Here is a 24,781-nt window from a genome sequence, read left to right as displayed (position 1 = left end):
ACGGAGGGGAGGGGGGAGCCTGGAAACCGCCCCGTGTCCCATTTCCTCCTCTTGTTTTCGCTCCGGATTCTCCATGTTGGACCCAAACTGAGGAGCCCGGAGCTACCACCGGGGGATCGGGGCCGGGGGCACCCGGGGGAGCCGCTGCCCGGGCCGCCCGCCCTCCTTCGAGGCCGCCTCCCTTCCCGGCCCGGGGAGGAAACGATAAGGGGGGGATGTGAACATCGGTGGGAGTCGGAGACTCGGGAGCAGAGCGGAGCGGGCCCCCGCCCAGGCCCCCAGCCCAGCCCTGCCCAGCCTGCGCGCCCGCCCGTCCTCCCGCCCAGCCAGCCCGGGCCCGCGGAATTGTTAGATGGAACACGGCTCCATCATCACCCAGGCGCGGAGGGAAGACGCCCTGGTGCTCACCAAGCAAGGTAGGGGCAGCAACTTCCCAAAACTTTGCGTCGCCCCCGGACGAGGAGGGGGCTAGCACATCCCGATGACCGCGTCTAGGCCCCTGGCCTGGGGCTCGGGGCGAGCGGGTCGGGCGGACCCCCTGATCTGTCTGCCCCCGCGTCCCCGTCGGCGCACAGACCTTGCTGGGGGCTGCGCGGCCCGGGCTTTCGCGCCCAAGGGGGAGGGGTGTCATTCGCGCAGCTGTCAGCCGCCCCGCTGCCCCTCCCTCCGGGGCCGAGACGCACCGGGGTAGAGCCTGGAGCCCGAGTCCCCCTGCGTCTGCCCCCTCCCGGGTGTGCGTGGGGGCGGGGGTCGTCACTTTGCCACATCGCGGTGCGCGGCTGCGCCGGGACCGCAGGAAAAGCGGGGGGGGGGGGTGGGGGGCGAGGGTCCGAAGCTGGAGCGGAGCTGGGGCTGCAGTTCAGCGCTTCGCAGTTCCCCAGGCCGAGGTCACTCGGGCTGCTGGCGGCGACGGCGTCCGGTGGGACTTGGGACCAAGTTGGCAGCCCCCGCGGTGGGGGAGGGGCCGGCCCTGGGCCGCGCGGGGCTCGGACTGGCGGCCTCTCCCGCCGGTTTCGCTGAGCAAACAAGCCCGAGCCGAAGCCCGGCCGGAGCCCCTCCCCGCCCCGGTGCGCTCCCCCGGGGCCGCCGCTGCACACAGAGCCGCGTTTGTTTAGCCCAGGAGCGGTGTCCCTGGTTACATAATTCGCCGGATGGCATCAGACCCGCCGTGTTTCTGAATCGCGCAGCTAAAAAGTGCTAGTTCTCTGTGGGCAGCGCCTTGCAGCCCCCACCTTCCTGGGTGTCCGTAGGAAACACAGCGCCCCCCACCCCCGCGCCGCGGCTTTGTGGGGGGCTTGGAGACGCCGTGCGGGGAGACCCTGCCTCCCGCGGGGGCCAGGTGAAGGCTGGGTCAGAGGATGCAGTCACTTAGTTTGGGATCTGTGGGGAACCCTCCCCCTTCACAACTCCTTCCTTTTTCCCCTTGTACTGGCCTAGAGGAATGTGTCCAAAAAAACGGGTAGAATTTCCACAGGGAGTGAGGACTAACCTCTTTTTCTGCAGAACTCCCAGGACAGGGGTCCACTTGACCCCGAGGTGGGAGAGTGAGCACGCTCTGGGGATCAGAAACGTTCCTACGCTTGTGGGTCCCTTTCCAATAGGTGTGAAAGGCCTGTCCCGAGATTAAATTTACTAAGGCCTAGACGAGCCTGGTGGGCTGCCAACAGCAGGGCCTCTTGTGTTGCCCCATCCCCTCCCCTACATTTTGGTTTCCTTAGTCAGCAGGTCACTTATTTATTCGTGGAGTTTAGCTTCTCAAATAACTCCCCCAACTTGCTAGGGGCAAAACAGCTGGGGTGGTGTGTCAGGCCCTGTGGAATTCCCTCAGTGTAGTGGGGGTGGGTAGTGTGCGCCTCTTGACTCCCCTGCCCAGGGCGGATGGAGCAGTGCCTACTCAGATCTCAACATCTAGAAGGGCTTCCCGACCTCCTGCAGCAGCACTAACCGGCCTGTGTGACCCAAGAGGCCGGTGTGACCCAGGAGGAGGCTTTGTGACCCAGGCAGCAACTTAGCTGCCTTCTGTGTCTGTTCAGCTGTGCTGAGAGCTGAAAAAAAAGAGACTGCCTGTTTATAACTCACTGCTGGACTCTTCCCACTTTTCCCAACCTCCTGGGAAAAGACCCTTGGAGCTAGCCAGCGGTGAAGACATCTGCCTTGAAAGGAAACACGAGGGGGCAGTGATGGTGAGAAGCCCGCAAGAGAAACCACCCCCTGCCTATTCCTCTTCTGCAGGGGTTCCTGCCAGTGGCTTGAGTAGTGGTGCCCACGCCAAAGGGAAGGAGAGCAGGGCTGTGAAGTGGCCACCTCTAGATGATAGCTGAAAGTTGCATCTGCCAGGGCTAGCGGCAGGCAGTGGCAGAATGGAGTTGAGCAAAAAGTCAGGCAGTTGGCTTCTTTAATGGCATCGGTTGGATTTTCTTGGGGTTAACATTTTCATTTTCTTTTTGTGTGAATGTGGTCTTTCAAACTTAGGTCTGGAGAAATCTGAATTCTCAAACTAGCAACCACTGGACTGGGTCTTTCCCTCTTCCCTTGTAATTCAGTTGGCATTCCAGAGAAGACATAGTTGGTTCCTGGGCTGTTTGGGCACCCAGCAATCGTGCCAACTTTGAGTGCTACAGCGTACAAGCAAAACCTGCATCTTCAAACAAAAACCAAAGGGAAGGGGAGGAGCAAATGTTTTAATTAGCTCCTTGAAGAGTTCTGTTTCTCCCCACCTTCTCTGCCTTATCCCATCCCCAAGCCCTACTTACCTTTAGAAAAGAGGAAAAAGTTTCTGGAAAGAATTGTTTGTAAGTTGGGTAGCTTTTTAGTGAAATCGTTTTCAGTTACAGATTTTTTTTTTCCCCCTTTTCATTCTGAGCATTTTGTTCTCTGAGCCTTAAAGCTGTCTGGGTGTGTTGATGATTCAAAAGTAATTACAGTAGGGGAAGTAGAACAAAGTTATTGAAAACATCAGTGATAAAAGCACCAAAATTGGATCATCCTCCCAGACAGATGGGTGAAATGGCTTTCTGGTACAGCAAGGCCAGGATTGTGTGTAACATCAAAAATAAAAGTATCACTTGGGCAAGAATGATTGCTTATTGCAGCCCCATATGGAGTGTTACCTCCTTGCTGTGAGGTTGTGCCTGGGCTTTGCTTTTAGGTAGGGAGAGGCCAAGGAAGCAGGGCCCACTGAATGTGAAATGGGAGGAAGCAGTCTCTCTCCCACTGGTGACCCACAGGCCTTTTGGTGGAGTCAGAGACACTGTTGACAGAAAACTCTACTGTCCCTTCACAGAGAGGGATGATGAAACTTTGGGTTCATCTTCTCATCTGGGTACAGGTTCTGATAATCACTAGTAGGAAAGCTACCCCACAGAGACTCAGGTACTTCCCAAAATTGGATGTAGCAAGACTTTCTAGCACCTGCTTTCTGCGCAGAAGGAAGAGATTCTGCCTGATTCTCTCAAGGAACTAGTCAGGTACGTTCTGCTGTAGATGTCACTGAGCCCTTAACGTGACAGGCTGCAGTGTCTTGCCAGCCACTGCTTCCTCTTCAGCTTGCTCTGTGGGTAGGTGCACCTCTGCACAGCCTGCAGGGGCCAGGATGCATGAGCAGAGTAGGCTCCTTTCACTTGGCCCCTTTGTGCTCACTTTCCCAGTAGCTGCTGAGACTCACCCCTGTATTTTCTCCGAAGTTTTCTTCCTGTCTTGGAATGATGGGCCTGAGTGGCCATTTAAGCTTACATTTGCTCTTACCTAAGGACCCCATGGTAATAGTCCCAACCCAGCAACAAAGTTTGCAAATGCCAAGATCTGGGGCTGGAACTTTGCATTTTACTTGCAGAACTTTCCACTGAACTGGACTTTGAAATACCCATGAAAAATCTCTGTATCTGGCAGATGGGGTATTCCTGGCTCCTCCTGCTCCATTAGAAAGAAGCCAAGAAAAGTTAACTGAAGGAGGAAGGTGATAGTTTCCTCTCTGTGGCACCTTCCAAATCCTATAGTATGTGTTTTGTTAAAATGGGAAATACTGTACAAGTCACATTTCTAAACATGTGAATTAATGTTCCTAGTCCTTATGTGGTGAATTAATAGAAATGTTCCTAATATGGGAAATAAAGACAGCATGTAAATATTTGTGGGATTGTGTATCTGTGGTCACAAACTCTCTTACCCTTCCTCCCTGCTCAACTTGGAAAGGTTAGTTCTTGTAGGAACTCATTCTTCCCTAAAGGAATTGTTGGTTACAGAATTGGTTTCGTTTCTTTTCTTTTTTTTGGGGGGTGGGGTGGGTACTGGGGCTCGAACTCATAACCTCATGCTTGCTAGGCAGGTGCTTAGGCCAGAATTGGTTTCTTCAAGCCTGGGTTCAAATTTCATTTCCTGTTTGCAGTAAGCTTTGACAGATCATGTTAGCTTGGTGAGTAATTTATCTGTAAAATAGAAATAAAGTTATTTACCATTCTATGATGCTGGTAGGCAGAAGATTAATTTTTTAACTGATAAATGTTAATATCCTTTTTTAAACAGCTATACTTCTACTGTTCTCTCTCTTCTGTTCTCCCAAGACACATAAACAGTACACAGTTCTGATCCTGGATGTTTTACTGTTAAGATGGCTGGGATTCAGAGGGGATGCTACCGTAGGGTGTTGGGCCTTCTGAACACAGAGACCCGCTGCACAGACCTCTTCTGAGTGCCACTGTGACTCCAGCTGGAATTTTGTCTGCAGGTCCATTGAGCAGCATGTGCTGTAGGGCTTCAGCCATTCTGTTTGGCGCCTGGGCACCTGGCATCTGGAGGTGGGAGGAGGTCAGAGTGTCATGTGTTTCCTGTAGGAGTCTCTGAAATCTTAGCTAAATCTTAGAAGCAGTTGCTTGACCTCTCAGAGATAGATGCAAGGATACTCAAGACAGCTGTGTGTCACATTCTCTTGCTGTTTGCATTTGCTTTAAGAGATAATAAACTTGATGAAATTCAGATTTCCTTTGGGAATTTTAATAATAAAAAAGAAACAGGTTTTGAAGAAGATTGGATGCTCTTAAGGTATGCCTTGGCAACTTTGATTCTTTGGGGTAAAACATTAAAGAACACCAAAGCAGCATTAAACTGGTTTTCATTTTGTCTTCGGTCGGCAGGCTCTGAAAAGTTTGGAATTTAACTCTAATGGGATGGGGGAACGGGATGTGGCTCTCCTTTTGTGAAATGGAAGGGTAGTTCCTACTGGGCGTAAGTCAGCACATTAACATGGAAGTCTTTTGAAGGAACTAGAAGAAATTATAGTGGAGAAGTTGACTTTGTAGAACCAGAAGCCTTTCTGGAACAATTAGAGTGGAGTTTCTATATCAGCAGAGTACCCAGCCCTTCAGGTCTGGGTGTGCCTGCTCCAGGATCTGCTGCTGCAGAGTGGAGAGTCCAGTGGGTGTCTTGGCTTCCTGAGCAGGAGGCCTGCGTACCTTGTTTTGTTGGTCAGCTGTTCCTAGAGTTTAGTGCTGAGCCTGATCTCTCAGTGGATCTGATATTTTCTTTCCCTCCCAAGGTTTCTTGACCACCACTACCAGCCCCAAACTTAGGCTTTGTCCTTACTCTTTTATTCTATACCTGTTCTTTTTTTCTTTTTTTTTTTTTTTTTTGTCTTTTTCCTTTTTATCGGTACCGGGGATTGAACTCATGACTGCCTGCTTGCAAGGCAGGCGCTTATGCCGCTGAGCTAAACCTCCAGCCCCTTAAAAATTTTTATTAGTACTTGTTTGTAGTCCATAATCATTACAGGCATTATGGGGAATTGGTACATGCACATAGTACATCTCAGTTGGTTCCCCCTCCATTTGGCCAATACCATATTCATTTATTTATCTTGTAAAGCCTTATAAGGTTAATATCCATACATACAGATCAATAACCACATTAACAGGCAAAAAAAAAAAAAAAGAAAGAAAAAAAAAAGGAAGAAAGAAAAAGAAAAAACCCATATAAAGCACATAAGATAATTATACTAAATCAAAGTACACTGTTACATACATTGGCCATACTGGCTTACAGTGACTTTCTCTTTTTATCTCTTGGCACAGCTTTTTAGCCCTGTGAATTTGCTCTTTCCCACATGCACTATTCTAGGTAACAAATGTGGCCCCAACCTCAGTAAAAACCAGTTTCTAAGTCTGTTTAGACTCAGAAACTGCAAGTCACTTAATAGGAGTATGGAAAGGAACAGTGCACCCCAGCTCTTCTGTTTCCATGGCAGAATGGGTTAGGCCCCTCTTGCAGCAACCGGGACATGCTGGAAGAAGCAGCAAGCTCAGATCTTTTGACTCGCGTAGAGAATAGAATAAAGGCCTCTAGAAAGTCATAGCCCACCCCGCGCACAAATCCCTCTGAGGCCTACAGAGGCACTCAGCCAGTCAGGTCTGGTGAGAAGAGGCACCATGGGGACTTTGTCTCCTTCCAGCCTTGCAAAGGTCGCTCAGAGACCCCTGGCAACCTTTAGACACTGGCTTTCGGCCAGAGACACACATTGGATCTCGTGTGACACTTACTAAAAATACAAAGCCTCCACCTGGGATTTACTGAATCAGAGCATGGCAGGTGGGCCCTGCACACGTGTGTTCCAAATGCTCGCTGTGATTCTGACAGGTGTCCTCAGAGAAGCGCTGGGTAAGCACAGCAGGGGCTCCAACTGCCTCTTTAGCCCTGAGTAGGAGGACTTGCCTTGGGGGTCCAGTGTTGCTGCTTATTAAAAAGATCCTGGGCTTTGTCTAAGGGAGTCCTCAAGTGTTCTGGGCAAATAGAGTAATAATCCTTGGTACCTCATGATGGTTACAGCCAATATTTATAGAGCTCTTCCCATGGACAAGGCACTATATACTGTATTTTCAGAATTGTGTATCTAGTGTCCCACTCAGTGTTCATAACAACCTTAGGTAGGCATTATTTCCACTTGACTAGTTAGGGAAGACCCCACTGAGAGAGCTGAAGCTTTTCCCCCAGGCCACAGCCCAGAGGCAGCTAGACTCTTCCCCAGATCTGCTGCCTCTTATTTACATTGGATTCCACCCATGCCACCCACAGGTGCCACCTTGAGGTTCCATGCAGAGGAGACCTTTCCCATTGGCCTGTGAGGGGAACATTGCAGAGCTGCTGAGGTTTCTGACTTCTGGCCCCCACACTCACCACCCTGGGACACACCTATACCGGCTGGCTGGGCCTCAGGAGCAAGAGGCGTGGGAGGAGCCCTCAAGCGTCCCTTGCAATGAATGCTTCCCTGGCAGAATCCTAGCAGTTCCTCGGGCACAGGCACCAGCTGCATGAGGAAGAAACTGGTTGGCCAACCTCAGTGACAGGATGTGAGACTGTGACTGGTTTTTGTGGAGTCCTAGAAAAGACCATTTTCCAGGCATGGGCTTGTACTAGCTCTGTGTGAACCGTGAAATGACTTAGAAGAAATCTTTATGGTGCCTTTGAATGGGACCATTTCAGGATTGAGACAGAGATAAGAATTGAAAACATTTGGTAATGACTAGTGGCTGACTAGGAGCTTTCATTAGGGGTAGGATCCCCTCCCCAAGCTTGTAATTCTCACCCTCTGAGATGCAGGGATTCTTCTCATTTTACAGTTGAAAAAAATGAGGCCCTGGGTCGCATACATCAGACATGGCTGAATTAATGTTTTTTATTTTTGTTTATTGGCATGAGGGACAGTTTGAGACAGGGTTTTGCTATGTACTTCAGTCTGGACTTGAACTCATTGTCTAGCCTGGGCTGTCCTCCTGCCTCAGCCTCCCACATGCTGGGATTACAAGCATGCACCATCCTGCTTGACAGATTTCCAAAGTTTGCCAGTGGTAGGCAGTGAACCCAGTGCGTTGCATGGGCTCAGCAGCTGCTCTGTTACTAAGCTACAGAGCCAGGATTTAAACTCAAGTGGTGGCACCATGAGTAACCACTGTTTTATTCACTGATCTGTTTCCTTGCTTTGTCCTGTGTCCTCACTTTTCTCCATCTTGTACTCGTCCTGGCCAATAGAAAGCAGGTTTATATAGCTGGAGGGGAAAGAGGCACTGGATTCTCTGTGGTCCCCTAAACTCGGGCATCCTAGGAGTTGGGCAGGAGCTCAGCCAACAGGAAGGCATTCAAGTCCAGTTTGGTGGGTTTCTGTTACCCCTCTCCCCGCCCCCTCCATCTGTTCAGCATCTCTTCAGAAAGAGGGAGGGACGGCTCAAGATGACTGATTTCCAGTCCCCCAAAATGTCACCCCCGCTCTAGCTGCTGCTCTAAAGTTAGCCCTTAGAGTTTTCCTAACTGGCTACTAAGTTTGTCCCTGCTGGCCTGTGGACCAGTGGATCCCTTCCTGTGGTCCCATGGGACTCCTGCTGCTGACCTAGCTGTGAGGAAACGCCTCTGGATCTCTAGAACAGGCCCTGCTGCTGCTGAGGGACCCCACACCAGCACATTTAGAAAGCGTGTTGGAGCTGCCTAGGAGGGTGTGTTGCCAGAAGTTACTTCAGAGGCTGATCCTGAAATCAAGGGTTGTTGATGATGCTTTAGAAGTTGCCAGGAATCCCCTGCTCCCAAAACAGTCCCTGAGGGAAGGTTCCTGAAGTTGAAATCACAAACCGAAAGGCAGGAGGCATGCTGCCACGTGACCTGTAGCCCCCCACTCCCACCCCCATTTCACAGGTGGCATTAAGGACCCGCCAGTGAAGAATCCATTTCTTAAAGAAAAGAGGTTCAGGGAGCCCTCCCACCTAAAGAAGGGGAACTAATGGAGACTTTGACTTGAGGTGGGGCGGCCCCATTTGCTGGCTGCAGGGAGGACACTGGTGTACCATGTGCTGGTGTGAGCTACAGTGTGGCTCAGACTGCTTTTTCAGGAAAAAAACAATGTCCAGCAGTCAGATTGACAGCTACTTTTTGGAATTTAAGGAGCTAGTGCTAAGCTGGGAAGGACCTGCCTGGCTTGTTAGGCGGAGAGAGCAGTGTCAGTGGTTAGGTACCGACAAAAGAAGTGCGCCCTCCCTGTTTCCAGACTGCAAGTTGCTTACCCTCTTTTGCCCCCCTGGTCCAAAGAGCCCTTCTGTCCACCTGGCTCTTCAGTGTCTGTCCGTAGCAAGGCACAAATGCTCCTGCTAACAGTGTAGGAGAACTCCACAGGGCGCCCCGTTCAGATGTGTCTTAGCAGCAGAGCCCAGGCAGCTGGCCAAGAAGGGCCGGAAATGCTTCGAATACTCTTCTTTCTCCAATAGCTAACAGGAGGGAGGCCCCTCAGAAAGACCATTTCATAGTGCTAGCCAGAACAGTCTTTGCCAGAGTGGTGGGGGTGGGGAGGAAGTAGTTCTGGAGGGGTGAGTTAATAAAGTATCGTCAGATGATAAATAGTTTGTTGAAACCGATTGCCTGGTACATACTTGTAATACCAGTACTCAAGGAGGCTGAGGCAAGAAGATCACCAAATTCAAGCCCAGGTTGGGCAATTTAGGCACCTAGTGAGAACCTCTCCTAAAATTAAAAAAAAAAAAAAAGGCTGAGAATGTAGCTCTAAAAAAAGGCCCTAGTTTTGATCCGTAGTACCTCCTCCCCCCCAAAAAAAACCAGAAACCAGTGGCATGAGAGATTGCCTTCTGCTCAGTGCCAGACAGATTTCCTTCAAGGAGTTCCTTTGCTATACACAAACCTGTTTTAGTGACAGTGAGTCTGGACCTGACTCTGAGGAGAAGGTTAACAGTAGCATCTGGTGGACCAGGGATATAGCTCAATGGCACAAACACCTGCCTGGCAAGCGTGAGGTCACGAGTTTGATTCCTAGTACCAAAAAAAAAAAAAAAAAGTAACATCTGGTAAGGCTGGTCTTCATGTCTGTGTGCGCACATATATGCACTTGTGTGTGTGTGTGTGTGTGTGTGTGTGTGTGTGTGTGTGTTGCGGTACTGGGGATTGAACACAGGGTCTTCGCACTGAGCCATCCCCCAGCCATTTTTATCTTTTATTATAGAGACTCTAAATCACTAAGTTGCCCAGACTGGGCTCAGATTTGCAGTCCACAGAGAAGTGCTAGCATTGCAGGTGTGTGTCCCCCACCAGGCTATGGGCACGCTGTTTGCTGGAGGAGACAGAATGGTGCTATGGGGTGCTAGGGGCAATGTTGACACCATGTGGAACAGCCTTTTCTGCTTTCCCATAACCCATAGAATGCCAGACAGTGCGGTTGTGATTTGGAACACCGCTTTTGTGGTGGTACGTGTAGGAAGAAGGTTTGGAGGCAGTTTTGACTTTGAAACCCGCCCGTAATGAAAGTTCCCAGGCACTTTTCCTATGTTTTCTGTTCTTGACACTCAGCCATATATAATGGGTGTGCACAAGTCCTAATCTTTTGTTTCTGGTCTCCTTGAATGAGACCCTTGATGTGGCAGTTAGTGGTCCATGATGAGACCCAGGATTTGCCACCCAGATAATTAATTAAACTTAAGTGTGACCCAGGTGTGGTGGCGTAGTCCTGTAATCCCAGCACTCTGGAGACTGAGGCACGAAGATCACTGCAAGTTTGAGACCAGCCTGGGCCACAAACTGAGCTCAAGGCCAGCCTGAACTATAGAACAAGACCCTGACTCAAAAAGACAAACACAAACAAACAAACAAAAAAGCATGGCATTTAGAGTTTACAGAGTAGCTTGCTGTAAGTTTTGTGCATCTTTTTGTTTATCCCCTATGCCATTTTGTAGATAAAGAAGCCAGGCTCCAACAGGCTGTGTGGTTAAGTCAATAACAGGCAGAGCCTAGACTCAAGCCCCAGTGACCCTCAGGTGAGCAGGTACCTCTCTGTACACCCTGTCTCAGTGAGAAGGGTACGTTGGGGTAGCCTGGCCTCCATGTCTTCAGCCACCTGCCTGCCTATTTCTTACGCCAGAGCTGGCTCTGTCCTTGGGTTTATACAGGTCCTCTTGGACAGCTAGTCCTCAAACCAGTGTTGGGAGCAGAGAGAGCAGGCACACATCAGCGTCTGGGCAGGAGAGGGGCACTGGGTGTCCATGGTGTAGCTGCAAGAGGAAGGATGGAGAGCAACTGGTCGTGGAGCTCCATGGCACACCCTGGAAGCCCTTCTTCCCTCGCTGATGAACTCGTGCAGTGGAAGCTCTTCAGACCTGTGGATCTTTCTGTGTCCAGTGCTCCTGTCCTGTGGAGCGGGCTAGGCTCCCTGCCCATCATATGCAGAGGGTTTTCGGGTGGCTGCAACTTGGCTCTTGGGCACAGTGCTGAGTGCTGGCTGAAAGGAGTCATTGAAACTTTCAGATCCCACTGTGGTATGTGGTTCCCCTTCACTCTTAAACTCACCAGACAAAAGGCTCCAGTCCTTCCCTGTCCTTGGTATCTGCCAGTCAGAGCAGGTGGGGTCACTGGAGTCCAAGGGACTCCAGAGCCTTTCACTGTTACCCTGCGCTTTTGATAGCTAGCCTGCCCAGGAGGATTGAAGGAAGTACGAGGTGGTCCCCAAACTGATCTCTCCTCAGTTCGCTCCAGAGAGCAGTAGAGCAAGTGTTCCCATGGAGAGACCTTGACAGTGCTTGCTGGCCTCCCGGCCGTTGCGTGCATACATGCACACAGTGTCCCTGACCTGTCGAAGGTCCTCTGGGATATTGGTTAAGAGCCTTGGCTCTGGGTATGGGCAGACTTGGTTCAAGTTCTGGCTCTGCCGTCATATTCCCAGCGTGACCTCTGTCATTTCCCTCCTGTAAACTGAGGGATCATTGCCTGCAGTTGGGTTTGTCATGAGGATTAACTGTAGTGATGCAAGTGTCTAACAAAGACCTGGCACAGCTCAGTGCCCAGTAAGCATGGCAGAGGCCCAGAAAGACTCAGTATCTTGCCTCAGGCACTCAGCTCCTGTGTGCCACCTTTCCTCACTTGAAAGGTTTTCCTGTTTCTGCAGCTTTTGAACTGTTACAAACTTGGGGAGGCTTCTCTGAGTCCTGGCTCTATAGAACTGGCAGAAACCCTTGAAGTTATTTGAGTACTGGCCTCACAGAAGCTGGAGACAGACAAATGTACCAGGCCTGAGGCCTTTGAGGCCTCTCGGGGAGGCAGCCATGTTGAGGGAGGCTGACACAGGCCCTGATGAGTTCTCAGGAGCTGTTTGTAAGGGGAAGGGGGACAGACAGCCTGGAGGATGGAGGATAGCAGGATAGGAGGGGTTGGGGAAGTGAGAGAAATGACTGGGGTACTGACCCAGCTGTTGTGGGTCTGGGGTATTCTGCTTCTAGCGCCTGCCCCAAGGTCAGCATGTTTGTGATCTCCAAAGCACAGGGGCTGCCAGTCCCACTGTGCTTTTGAGAAGACACTCATCCCCTGCAGAGTCATCATCCCCAAGCTCCCCATCCAGGGCCAGGCGCTTGTGCTTGTTGGGCCCCCCATGGTGGGCAGAGGCGAGGCCTCTCCATGGCCCCAGCCAGCTGCCCCTTTTACCTCACTGCCTCTCAGGATTACTCAGCCTTCACAGCATCTGTCACTAAGATGCTGAGTGCATTCCTGGTGCCCTCTCTTCAGGAAAGGCCGGGGCTGTGTGGTCTTTTAAGAAAGGCTCTGTGCCCCGGTTAAGCCTCCGATTGTGGTTCTGCATGAAGAAACCATAAACCAAAGGAAAAGCAGTGGTTCAGCTTTGATCTGGAAGCTTTGTGTCAGCATCTACCCTGAGTTCGCTGGCTTGGAATTTAATGTGGGCCAACAGGCAGGTGGGGAGGCTGCTCTTTCCCTCCAATTTCTGTGTAGATTATTAAAATAATGGGCGTGGGGGAGGAGGCCACGGAACCTCTCATCTTGCTGACTGTAAGTACTGGGCTCTGCTCTGACTTCGGTCTTTGTGGTGTGGGTGCTTTGGGGGAGGTGCCCATCAAAGCTGCGTGACACAATCCCCAAAACCCTCAGTTTGGTTCTCCAGGAGCTTGAGAGTGACCACCTGACTTGGGGACTCTGTCATTTTCTAAAGGCTTCCTGGGGGTCCTCCCAGTGTCCGGGATCTGTCCTCACCCAGGGAGGCAGCTGCACTGGCTGCAGTCCCCAGCCTTTCTCTTCATTCAGCGGAGCCCTTGTCCCTTGGGTGGTGTCCCCTGGGTGACACGGACTGCTGGATGAGTGAGGCCCATTTCCTCCCCCTTGGGCTTGGGAACAGTTGGTGTTTCTGTGTTCTCCAGCGTCACAGGCAGCCCAGTAACTGGTAAGCAGCTCTTCTGTCACCCACAGTGTAAGGGCTGCCCTAGTGAAGGTTCTGAGTACTCCCGTTGCTTGTGGGTGTCCACAACCACCTGCCTTTTCTTTTGTCCCCTTCCCAAGGAAGGACACAAAGGAAGCCTTGGTGGCACATTCTGTCTTGTCTTTCTTTCCCTGCAAACACAAGATATTTTCAATATTCTTTTGTTTTGTTTTGAGACAGGATTTTGGTATGTAGTTCAGGCTGGCCTTGAACTCACTGCTTAGCACAGGCTGGCCTCAAACTTGCAGTGATCCTCCTGCCTCAGCCTCTGAGTGCTGCAGTTACAGATGTGAGCCATCATACCGCTGTCCCGGTGTTATTTTCCTGTGTAGTTTGCCTGTACTTTAAACTGGGACTGCTCGTTGTGTTTAATCCTTAGGCCCAGGCTGGGTTCCCACACAGGCCTTAGGATACACAAGACCCACAGCCTAATTTATGGCTGGGAACCACTGAGTGTGGTCGTGTAGCGCCACCTCCTGTTCACAGTATCCATTGCAGCTTCTCAGTCTTGTTCAGCAGTGGCCAGGACAATTCACTGAAAGGAAGCAAAGGGAATTTGTAAAACATTCTAAAAGTTCATTTCCAGTTAATCCTGAAATTCCCATAGCTGTGTGTCGCTGCTTGATGTTTCTGGGGATGCTTTACAAAGTCTGCTGTTAAAATGGCTTTATGAGGGCTGGGAATTTAACTCAGTGGCAGAATTTAACTTGCCTGGTAAGCAGAAGGCTGTGAATTTGATCCTTACTATAAATAAATAAACAAATAAGACTTCATGACCAGGCGTGATGGCACATGCCTGTAATCTCAGTATGTAGGAGGCTGAAGCAGGAAGATTGCTGTGAGTTTGAAGCTACAGAGTAAGCCCAAGGCCAGCCTGAACCTCATATCTAGATCCTGTCTTTAAAAAAAATTTTTGGGGGCTGGGGATTTAGCTCAGCGGCGTAAGCACCTGCCTTGCAAGCAGGCGGTCATGAGTTCGATCCCCGGTACCGATAATTTAAAAAAAAAAAGTTTAAAAAAATTTTTTTAATAAAAGAAAAAAGGCCTTATGATTTCAAAGCCCAAATTGTCATAGTAGGACTAAGCAGCTGCAGTGTAGACGCAGAGGCTCAGCTTAGGACTTGGGGAGTGGGTGTTTCTGTCCATGGGCTGTAATAAAGCTTTGTTTTCCCAGTCAGGTTCCATGTGTCTGAGGGAAGGGTATGTTGAAGACAGTGGCTGGGGCATGGCACAGAGGTCGGGTGTAAATAGGATGCATTTTCCTTCTGCGGCTGTCATCAGCCTGCAGTTTCAGGTCTGGAGTTCTTAGGCAGTTTGGGCTCAGTTCTGCTGCCAGCTGCTCAGTGTCTAGGAAAGATGATGCTGAGAACAGGTGACCTTCCAGAGCTGGTGTTGGGGAAGATTTATGTGTGAGCTGATGTTGAGTGCATCTTCAGTGTGCTGTGACTCAGATTCTGTACCTGGTCCATGTTTTCCTCCGGCCCCCACAGAATGAAGACCAAATCTGTAATTCAAGTCTCCCATTTCCCAAACCAGAGAACAGGGTTTCCTGCCATTTCTGCTTTGAAAAAAAAAGATGCTGGAATAAAGTGCCCATTTTACTGTCAAGTGCGTGTGGCTGTCTGCCAAGCATATACCGTGTGCCCAGCAAAACTTACAGACTGGAAGCAGGGAGCACATAGGGTAGCGGTTAACAGAGAACACAGGGTAGCTGTGTAGCTAACACCTTGGTCATTCCCTCCTCTCTAGGTCTGGTCTCCAAGTCCTCTCCTAAGAAGCCACGCGGACGTAACATCTTCAAGGCCCTCTTTTGCTGTTTTCGTACCCAGCATGTTGGCCAGTCCAGTTCCTGCACTGAGCTCGCTGCATACAAGGAAGAAGCCAACACCATTGCTAAGGTAGCGGCTCAGAAGGGATGAAGTCGTGCTGGCAGGGAATAGGCTGATGGCGGGGGATCCCTGCAGACCACAGCAAGCGTGCCTTGCCTGTGGTGGCAAAGCTCTCTGACTTAGAAGCCTTTCCTCTATCCTTTCCTTAGCAGTCTGTTTCCTAATAGTCCCAATGTCATTGGTCTGGATGTCTTTGTGATTTCTGAGGGATCTTGCAAAGGGTTTTGTACGTATTGTCTCTTGTGATCCTTACAACAGCCCCTCAAGGATATTTACAGGATTCCCACTTTACAGGTAGAGAAACTGAGTCCCAGAGGGTATGCTGCCCTGAAGAGTTCATGGTTAACCAATGGTGGTGTCAGAATTCAAACAGATTTGACATTAAAGCCTATATTTGTTTTCTGCTATGCAAAGCTACCTTCCATATTTCACCTGACTTGCAGGGAACCAAGGCACTAAAGTCTGCCATGCTTTTTCTCCCCTCCAGTACAGGGACATGAACCCACAGCCTTCTGTATCCTGGGCAAATACTCTACCACTGAGCTAATTTCCAGACCTTTTTATTTTGAGACAGAGTCTTGCTAAGTTTCCCAGGCAGGCCTCAGATTTAAATCTTCCTGCTCTGCTTCCCAAGTAGCTGGGCTTATAGGCAAGCGCCCTTGTGCCTGGCTCCCACCATGCCCCTTACCTAGCAGCTCCTACCTATACTTGTGCAGAGCACTTGGAGATGTGCAGATAGTTTGATTGTCCAATGACCAAATGATATTTCTCGTGTTTTTAGAGTGGAGTCAGCCTGACCAGCAAATGCTGTTCTGCCCCACATGCCAGTGGTACCTCTCTGAAACACCAAGGTCCAGCTGTCTTTCCTAAATGAGACTAAGACGTGAACATCAGTGGAAAATCACTTACCCAGTGGGGACAAATGGCTAAAGTACAACATGACAGGATTACTAAGCAATTAATTTTTATGAAGAGTTCTCAGTAACATGGAGATACTGAACTATGCCATTTAGCGAAAAGCCAAATGTGAAATTAGAAATTACATAGTGTTAATCTTAGGGAACAAAAGACTCCTAACACCCACTTGAAGGAAATATATACTAACATGCCAGCACTAAGGTTTTCAGTTAAGATTTTACTTATTTACTAATGCTGGGGATTAAAGGCAGGGCCTCTGTGCTGAGCTATTACCCCAGCCTTTTTTTCTTTTTGAGATGAGGTCTTGCAAAGTCACCGAGTTGCCTAAACTAGGGTCAAACTTGCAGTTCTCCTGCCTCAGCCTCCCGGAGTGCTAGACATGTACCATCATGCCTTGCTGATTTTATTTATTTTGTAGTCCTGGGCATTGAGCCCAGGGTTCATACTCTACTTGTGAGGCCAGCACACTACTATTGAGATATAGTCCCAACCCCAGAATTGTATTATTTCTTCAAAGTTGTTATTAGAACTACCAACTACTTTTTATAATCATAACATTTTAATTATAAGAGGTGTCCATTTTGATTTCACACTTCATATTTTGGGGGTTTTGGCTTGGTTTGGTTTTTGGAGACAGGGTCTCACTGTAGTTCAGGCTGGCTTCAAGCTCAGGTGATTCTCCTGCCTCAGCCTCCTAAGTGCTAAATTATAGGTACACCCCTGCTCCCCTGTATGCACACAGCTGGCTGCACTTCACATTTTGGTGCACACAGTGGCTTCACAGCGCCACATCGTGGTAGTGAATGCCTATAATCTCAGTACTTGGGAGACTAAGGTAGGAAGATTGCCATGAGTTTGAGGCCAACCTGGACTACAAAGTGAGACTCTGTCTCAAAAAAAAAGTGAGGCGTTCAGATCATGGTTCTGCCTCTGTGTGTCCCTAGATTGACCTCTTAAGTTCTTTGTTCCTTACTTTGTGTAACTGAGAGGCAGTTAGGCAAGTGGGTACAAGGACACCATCTTCTCTGTATTTTGCCAGGTCTGATGTGGAAAGGAAGCACTAACCTACCTTTCTGCCCAGCTCCTAAAAAAGCCACTTTTGTCATGTAAGGAACTGTCTGGGTCTTGAGGCAGAAGCAGTGGTTTAGATGGGGCAGGAACTTGGGACTAAGGAAGTCGGACTCACTGCCACCTCTTTTTCTCTAGTCGGATCTGCTCCAATGTCTCCAGTACCAGTTTTACCAGGTATGTGAATCTGCTGACCCTGCAGCCCCTAGCAGTCTGGCAGGCATGGCGGTCCCTTCCTCTTTGGTGCCTGGCCAGCATCCTCTGTACCCCAGGAAGCCTTTATTCTAGGTGTCCACTGAGGGCTGCTGCTTAAGGGGATGGCCAGGGCTTTCTGTAGCTGCCACCTCATTGTCCAGATCTGCCTCCCAGTGTCAGCGGGAGACCGAAACCCAAGCCACTCTGCGTCCTTTGTCCTCTGCCTTTCAAGTAGTGCCTGCCCTGGGTTGGTGATTCCTTCGCCACAAACAGCCGAGGGTTTCCCAGAGTTCTGCCAGGGAGAGTGACGGGCTTTCCTCGTGGATGCATCTCAGCAGTCTGGCTCTGGTTTTAGATCCCAGGGACCTGCCTACTCCCAGAGGTGACGGAGGAAGATCAAGGAAGGATCTGTGTGGTCATTGACCTGGATGAAACCCTTGTACACAGTTCCTTTAAGGTAAGTTGACATGTGGAACCCTTCCTGCCCCCATCCTGGGCCTGCCAGAGGTGCCGGAGGTGGCCTGAAGGTGAGGATTGAAGTAATTGGACGGGAGAGGCTAGGCCACCCTGGTACCACAGATACGGACAGGCCATACTGCAGATGGTTAGGTGGGACCTCCCTGCTCTGCCTCCCTCCATCCACATCACTGCCCACAGGCTGCACACACGCATGCACGCACACATGCGCACGTGCATTCTCATGCACCTGCCCACACAGTGCCATAATGACTTCACATTAGTCAGCCTTAAAAAGGGTTGAATCAGCCTTGGCCTTGCCCCATGTGTGGTGGTGTTTTGTGTCTTGTTTTGTTTTATGAGAGTGTTTGTTCACTCAGGGACGCCCTGAAACTCAACTTAGATTGGATTTGGCAGGATGGCACAGTAATGCTGAGGAGCAGGGAAACCTGCGGGGAGGGAGGTACTGGACCCTGTGCTAGGCTGAGAAGCCCTTAGTGGCCTGGCAGGAGGAGCTTCGGGAGCCTCTAGTGTCACTTTCCCCCCACAGACAGCCTGGGTTTTCCCAGGCTTCTTGTTTCTCCCCTGCTGACCTCATTAACTCTTCTGCCTTCCAGCCAATCAACAATGCGGACTTCATAGTGCCTGTAGAGATTGAGGGGACCACTCACCAGGTGAGCTTCCTGCCCGGCCACACCCACCCAGGGCTGGGGATCTGCCCTCTGCTCCACTTGTGCTGGGCTCCTTTGTCCTCCTGGTGCTTGTGTTCCATCAGTTGATTTCCTTTTCTGTAACTTCAGCCCCTCCCACTTTATTGCTACCTTTGATAGCCAAGATAAAAATACTTTTAAAAAGGAAAACAAAACATACCTTTCAGCCCCATGACTCTCCCTAGGTTATCTTCGTTAAAGCCAGGCTGTTTGCCTGAGGCAAGAGGCTCACGCCACCCGCCTAGTGCCACCCGCCTAGTTCAAGGCCAGCTGGAACTACATAAAACAAAGCCATCTCAAAAAACCAAACGTAATAACAACAACAACAATAATAATAAAGCCAAGGCATCTGAAAGGGCAGTTTACATTATTCAGTGGTAGTAACAGCTGTCTGTTATTTATCTCCATCCCTCTGTGTGTAGCCAGTGTCTACCAGAGTTTACTGCATTTTCTGTTTTCCTAAGTAGATGGTGTTTGCGCCTGTTACAGTCCAGGAATCCAGCAGTGGTGTTTCTCTGCTGGAAGGCCCTCCTGCCCACACCCCAGTCTGTGCAGAACTATTGAATTTCTCCCTCCCTTGCCTAGGCAGCTCCTCCATGAAACCTCCTCTGACTTCCTCTCCTTGGGTCCTTAATGGTGGTTCCTGTCCAAGTAAATGCCTGGTAGGCGTCTGTCAAAGAGCATGAATATAAAGCAGAGCAGGCTCCAGCCCTGACAGTCCGCCCTGTCCAGGGTTAAGGATTATGTGAAGTTGGTAGGGGACAGACTGTCCATTCCAAATGTTGCCAGTTGGCCTGAGGGGCACCGACCTCTGGAGCAAGTGCCCTGGTGGCACTGACACTTGTTTGTATGGCTGGGCACTCATGGAAAAACGAGTTTGAGGCTTCAATGGGTTGGCATCACAGTCCCACCTTTATTAGGACTTTCTTGCCTGCCACCGCCATAGGCAGCAGCTCTTCACAGTCCAGCAGAGGCTTGAGAGAGTTACAAAACCCCCGGGGGAAAGACAAAAGGACATACATACTGTAAGCTCCTAGTTAACAGGGAGGCATGAATAATAATGAAATGATAAAATTAAGATGAAGAAAGGCTACCTGCCCAATGTTTTAAGAAAGAATGGTGATGGATAGCCAGGAAGAAGGGCTGCCTGGAGCGGAGGATTCCTGCTAAGGAGCTAAACAGGGTCTGCTGATCTGGGGGTGGATTTGGGCCTGCTGTAGGAGGGAGTTACGGCAGGGGTGCACTGTGAGCTAGGGAGTAGCATGAGCAAAAAGATCTTTGAGGAAGTAAATGGTCCTAGAAGCCTGTGTAGGCTGAAGGCATCAGGTAGTAGACCACAGACTGACGGAGGGGGGGACATGTGGCCAGAGAACCTTTGAGAGCAAACCTGCAAGTCATGAAAGATGGGTGTGGGTGTTAGGTGCGGCCAGCAGGAACATGCACAAAAGGAGGCTATAGAGCAAGAGGGGGCAGGGATTCTAGTCTGTGGTCATCAGGGGAAAAGTCACTTCTCCCCAGTACCATGGAGAAACCACGTGTGGTTATGAGGTGTCAGGAAATATCTGTGGCCTTGCCTAATAGGAACTTGGACAAACTGTCCTGCTGGAGCCAAGGACACAATGCTCCCACAGAGGCTGTGGCTGGATTCAAGTAATCCAGGATAGGCTGTTTCCATCTGTGAGGCCTATTCTTGATTACTTGTTTCCGGAGGCAGCTGATGGCCCACCGTCGGAATCAGAGATGGCTCCCGGGACATGGTACGTTGTCCTTCCTGAGCTAAGGCTGAGACCACTGAGCCGGCAGAAGCCTGGTGAACGGTGAGGCCAGCCTGGGCTGGGGTAGTTCCAGCCAGCTGGCCCAAGGCCCTGGATGTGGGAGCCTGGCCCTGCCTGCCGTTCTCTCTGCTGGCAGTGAAGGGCACAGATGCCGAGCTGCGTCAGCACAGATTTCCCCAGCAGCCCGCTGTGCTTTTCTTCAGGTGTACGTGCTCAAGAGGCCTTATGTGGATGAGTTCCTGAGACGAATGGGGGAACTCTTTGAATGTGTTCTCTTCACTGCCAGCCTGGCCAAGGTACCAGGGAGTCAGTCGGAGGGGAGGAAAATACAAGAAGTGTAGCAGCCACAGGGTGGTGTTCGGGATGCCAGAGAGACCAGGACTGCATCCAGACTCGGGCCTCTTCCTCTCCCAGTACGCTGACCCTGTGACAGACCTGCTGGACCGGTGTGGGGTGTTCCGGGCCCGCCTGTTCCGGGAGTCCTGTGTGTTCCATCAGGGCTGCTATGTCAAGGACCTCAGCCGCCTAGGGAGGGATCTAAGGAAAACCCTCATCCTGGACAACTCGCCTGCTTCTTACATCTTCCACCCGGAGAATGCAGTGAGTGGCCCTGCCTCACCCACACAGCAGGGACTGGGAGAGGGAGTGGCCTTGGGAACTGTGGGCTTCCCCAGAGCAGAGGAATGCTCCCCCTACCCCCCGGCTGCCCCAGCTGCATACCAGGTGGAGGTGGGAAGAAGTGGCCGTCAGATTGATGCCACTTTCTCCTGTCCCAGGTGCCTGTGCAGTCCTGGTTTGATGACATGGCAGATACTGAGTTGCTCAACCTGATCCCAATCTTTGAGGAGCTAAGCGGAGCAGATGACGTCTACACCAGCCTTGGGCAGCTGCGGGCCCCTTAGCCTTCCTGCTTCCAAGCAGTGGCGACCCCAGCAGGGGACTTTGCTACACTGTGCCTTTTTGATCAACCTGACGGACGGAGTGAAGCTGGAGCAGCTCAGCAGATGGGGCCTGGAAATAGATGTGATTGGAAAGAGCTGTGGGGCAGGTTAGATGCCAGCTGGGTGGGTCAGACCAATAATATCCAGAGATGCCTGTTCCAAGCCAGGTTCCCAAGATAGAGAGAGAGAGAGAGTGTGTGTGTGTGTGAGAGAGAGAGAGAGAGACCAGAGACCGATCCAGGGAATTCAGTATTTCAACAGGGAAGAAGCTAAAAGATTGAGGCTTTTTCCCAAGTTGGTTCATCTCCTCTACTGCCACCCTATGAGCCACTGAGCTTTACAGGAATAGGACTATTATTGGCAGGCTTTTTGCCAAACCATGGCCTTTCCTTAGGGTTGGAAGGCCTATGGAAAGGGGAAAGGAAGGGTCAGAGACTGCCTTGGTGCCCCAGGTGCACACCTTTCTAAAAACTCTCCGGCCCGGCTGCTGCAGATAAAAAGATGCCATTTCTGAGAAGATGAGGACTTGTTTTCCAGAACCAGTAACCCCGTGACTATCAGGTCCTGTGGCCCAGGGGTTGCACTTGCCTCCAGCCGAGTGCCTGCCGTGGGGCCCTGTGTCTTCCCAAGGTTTGGGCACTGAGTTACCTTCCTCACCACCTAGCCATACTCCTGACCCTGTGGGGAAGGAGGCCTGCTGCCTCCCCTGGAAGAGGACAGATAACAGATTTCCGTTCTTCTGACTCTACTGAAATTCCCTTTCCAAACATGGAGCATTGGGCCTGACTTGTTTCTGGCAAAGCTGTGATTCTGGGCCTGCGATGAATGTGGGAGGTGCTGGGGTGCAGGGAAGAGTTAAATCGCCAAAGTGTGAGTGTGTGATCTCTGGCCTTGTAGATCAGCTTCTTTCCGTAAGTCTGCTCTTCAGGGATTCTCCGCTGGTGCTGGTGCTGGCACAGGAACTTTTGTTCCAAAGGTTGGGAAAGGCTGTCTAAGCTACCCCAGCCTCTCCCATTGCTTGGGCAGAGTTCTTTCTTACTGTGTCTTCCTGGGTGTCTGCTCTATGCTGAAGTCTGTGTGTTCCTGTTTTTATCCTTCCTGGCTGTCACTGTTCCTCTCAAAGGCTCAGAACTCCTGCTTTGCCAGAATGGAGGGGGACAGGTATTCTTAACATTTGGTTTGCCAACCTTCCCTGCCCCATAACAAGAATGAACCCCTCACGGACCTGCACTCTGGGTGTCTCTTGCTTTCAAAGATTATTAATAGTGAATGTTTTAAAAAATAGTCACAAAACAGAAGTTTCCCCTGGGATGGAAAACAGAGGAAGAAGTGCTGCTGTAATTGGGAGCACAAAGGGGCCCCCACAAGGGGGACTCTACCTCTGCATCACTGCCTTAAGGCCTCCTCTGGGGCTGGGTGGGGTCCTTGCTTCCCTCCCTCCCTTCTCCCCATCTCTGTGTTCCCTGGAGGCGATACGGTAAAGCATTTGTGAATTGCTTCTGGTGAGGGTACACTGCCCACTCAGGACTCATCCTATTGACCTTTTCAGTTTCTACACGCTAGATCCAGCCTCAGAAACTAACCAGTTTGGGAAACCAGGTGGTGGAGCAGCAGCTGAGTATCCTGAGTGGTAGCTGGGTAGCTGGATCTTTTGTGGTGTCACCTTCCCTCTTTGTCCCAGTGCGGGTGGCCTTGTCTTTCTCTTCATTGTCACAGAAGTGGAACAGAGCACCCAGCCCTCCTCTAGTCATTCCCCAGGATAATTCCCTGTGCCTGTGGGGTCCCACCTCAGGTAAAGGCAGAGAGGGCTCCATGTGCTAGCCAGAAGGCCATCTCTTCACGGAAAGGGGGCACTCAGAAGCTAAGGACAGCTGCGGCTTGAGACCCAGGTCCTGGCCTACTGCCATTTTATTACAGGAGGGAGGGGCGTCTTTCCCAACCCCTGCTCTGAGGGGATTAGCCTCAGCCAAGTCTTCTGTCACTAGACCTGGCCACCCTTTTCTGACTAAGCAATAAGAGGCTCTGAGCTGATTGAGTTCCAAGAACCCTTTTTGCCCTCTTTCATGTTTTCTCTTACAGAGAGCGAGCCTCTGCCAGCCTGATTCCCATCAGGCTTGACCCAGTGCTTGAAGTGTGACCCGTGACCAAAGCCTAGGATGGCTTGGTTGGAAGTGTCCCTGCTGCTTCCACATGAAGCCCCCACTTCCCAAGCCCTGCTCCTGTCAGAACCCCACCTGCTCACTTGCAGATTTTCCATGGTAATGCCACCTCCTCTCTCCCCTTTCCCTTCCCAGAAAAGCATCGTGGCCAAACCTAAACAAGAGCGGTCCTCGTGGGCCAGCGCCAATCTGAAGTCGTCATTTGTTGTCGGCTTTCTAGTTTCACAGTGTGCTGGGCAAAGTGGTGACTGTGTAGCTCGCTTCTCGGAGGAATCAGGCACTTAATGGAGGAGGGCAAGACTGAGAGAAAGCCACTTCTGCAGCCTGTGCTGGGGCTTGCCACTAGCCTGTCCCACTTGTGACTGGTCTTCAGGAGTCAGTAGGCCACTGTGCCTGGTGTCAGCACCAACTCAAGCCATGCCAGAATCTGCCCACCTGCCAGGTTCAGTTCTTTAAGGTGCCTCTTCAGGGACACAGTGTGTCTCTCTGATTGGGCTTCTAAATCAAAAGCCTGATGTTCTCGTCCCTCTTATAGGGGGAGCTTTGGACACAGGACCAGTTTGGTAAAGGGTCAGATAAGGGTTTCCTCTCTGCACATTGTAGAGGGGACGCTCTATAGGCCCATGGGTCCCTTGCTAGAGGGGGTTTGCCTTCAGTTAACCTGGGATCTTTAGTTTCCTCCCTCCCAAAGATTTTTGTGTAAATGTATGAATTCACTTCTGTTAACAGTGGCCCAGAAGTTTCTTTGTACTAAAAGTATGGGAGTCGCAAGGCAGTGGTCCTCTGGGGGAATGGACCCATGCAATTCTGCTGCCCTCCCCACTTCTGAGTCCTTATTAGTGGGGCAGCCCCATGTACAGCTGGCCTGCATCAAATGGCCCAGGCAGGCCAAGTATTTGAGAAAGGTAAGCCCACTTTCCCTTTCTGGTCTTCAGTTGGTTTCTTAACCATTACTGTTCTTCAACCAGCTTTTTTCTGAAACGAGGGGCTTGGTTTTGTCTTTCCTTTTTTTAAATGCCAGTAAATATCTGCATATTCAACCACAGGAGAAGAGGTGTAGGGGTCTAGCCAACTGTTCCTGGAGCAGACTCACCTCTTCATCCCATGAGCTTCTTTGCTTTTAATTACCCCAAGTTTGCTGTGATCCCCTTTCAAGCTGCCATTTGAAGGGGAGAAGGTCTGCTTCCCACTGTGACTGGGCTATGGGATTCTGACTACCTTGCTTCATGATTTGATAAATTTGTTGTATTCAAAAACTTGAAATGTAGGACGCCATTAAGTGTCTGTTTATATTTTTGGAATATTTGTATTACTTACAATTAATTAATAAAAGTGGGTTTTTAAAAACCTATCCAGGTATGGGACTGCCTTTCTGTCCTGTCATGTATTGGGGAGTGTAGTGGGCACAAAACTTCTTCCCTTGCTGGCTTTTGGGTCACAGT

The 24,781-nt window shown here is 50.6% G+C and overlaps 1 protein-coding gene across 1 annotated transcript; it reads left to right on the top strand.

Moving 5' to 3' along the window:
- Positions 1-29: 29 nt before the first annotated feature.
- Ctdsp2 (CTD small phosphatase 2) lies at positions 30-24,690 on the top strand. The gene is made up of 8 exons (XM_003476122.5): positions 30-416; positions 14,978-15,126; positions 17,242-17,280; positions 17,654-17,755; positions 18,372-18,428; positions 20,443-20,535; positions 20,654-20,839; positions 21,016-24,690. The coding sequence occupies exons 1-8, from the start codon at positions 353-355 to the stop codon at positions 21,139-21,141; spliced, it is 816 nt and encodes a 271-aa protein (XP_003476170.1). The 5' UTR covers positions 30-352; the 3' UTR covers positions 21,142-24,690.
- The last annotated feature ends 91 nt before the right edge of the window (positions 24,691-24,781 follow it).

The sequence above is a fragment of the Cavia porcellus genome, unplaced genomic scaffold (assembly GCF_034190915.1).
Source record: "Cavia porcellus strain 051 isolate PalLab524CR breed Dunkin Hartley unplaced genomic scaffold, mCavPor4.1 scaffold_8, whole genome shotgun sequence".
Classification (NCBI taxonomy): domain Eukaryota; kingdom Metazoa; phylum Chordata; class Mammalia; order Rodentia; family Caviidae; genus Cavia; species Cavia porcellus.
This window is presented reverse-complemented; position numbering and strand designations above follow the sequence as displayed.

What these genes read in the sequence shown, in the direction of transcription:
- Ctdsp2 (XM_003476122.5), top strand. Translation starts at nt 353, where the DNA reads ATGGAACACGGCTCCATCATCACCCAGGCGCGGAGGGAAGACGCCCTG. An exon ending in CCTGGTGCTCACCAAGCAAG is followed by an intron (nt 417 to 14,977) that starts GTAGGGGCAGCA and finishes CCTCCTCTCTAG; the next exon opens with GTCTGGTCTCCAAGTCCTCT. An exon ending in TCTTCCACCCGGAGAATGCA is followed by an intron (nt 20,840 to 21,015) that starts GTGAGTGGCCCT and finishes CTCCTGTCCCAG; the next exon opens with GTGCCTGTGCAGTCCTGGTT.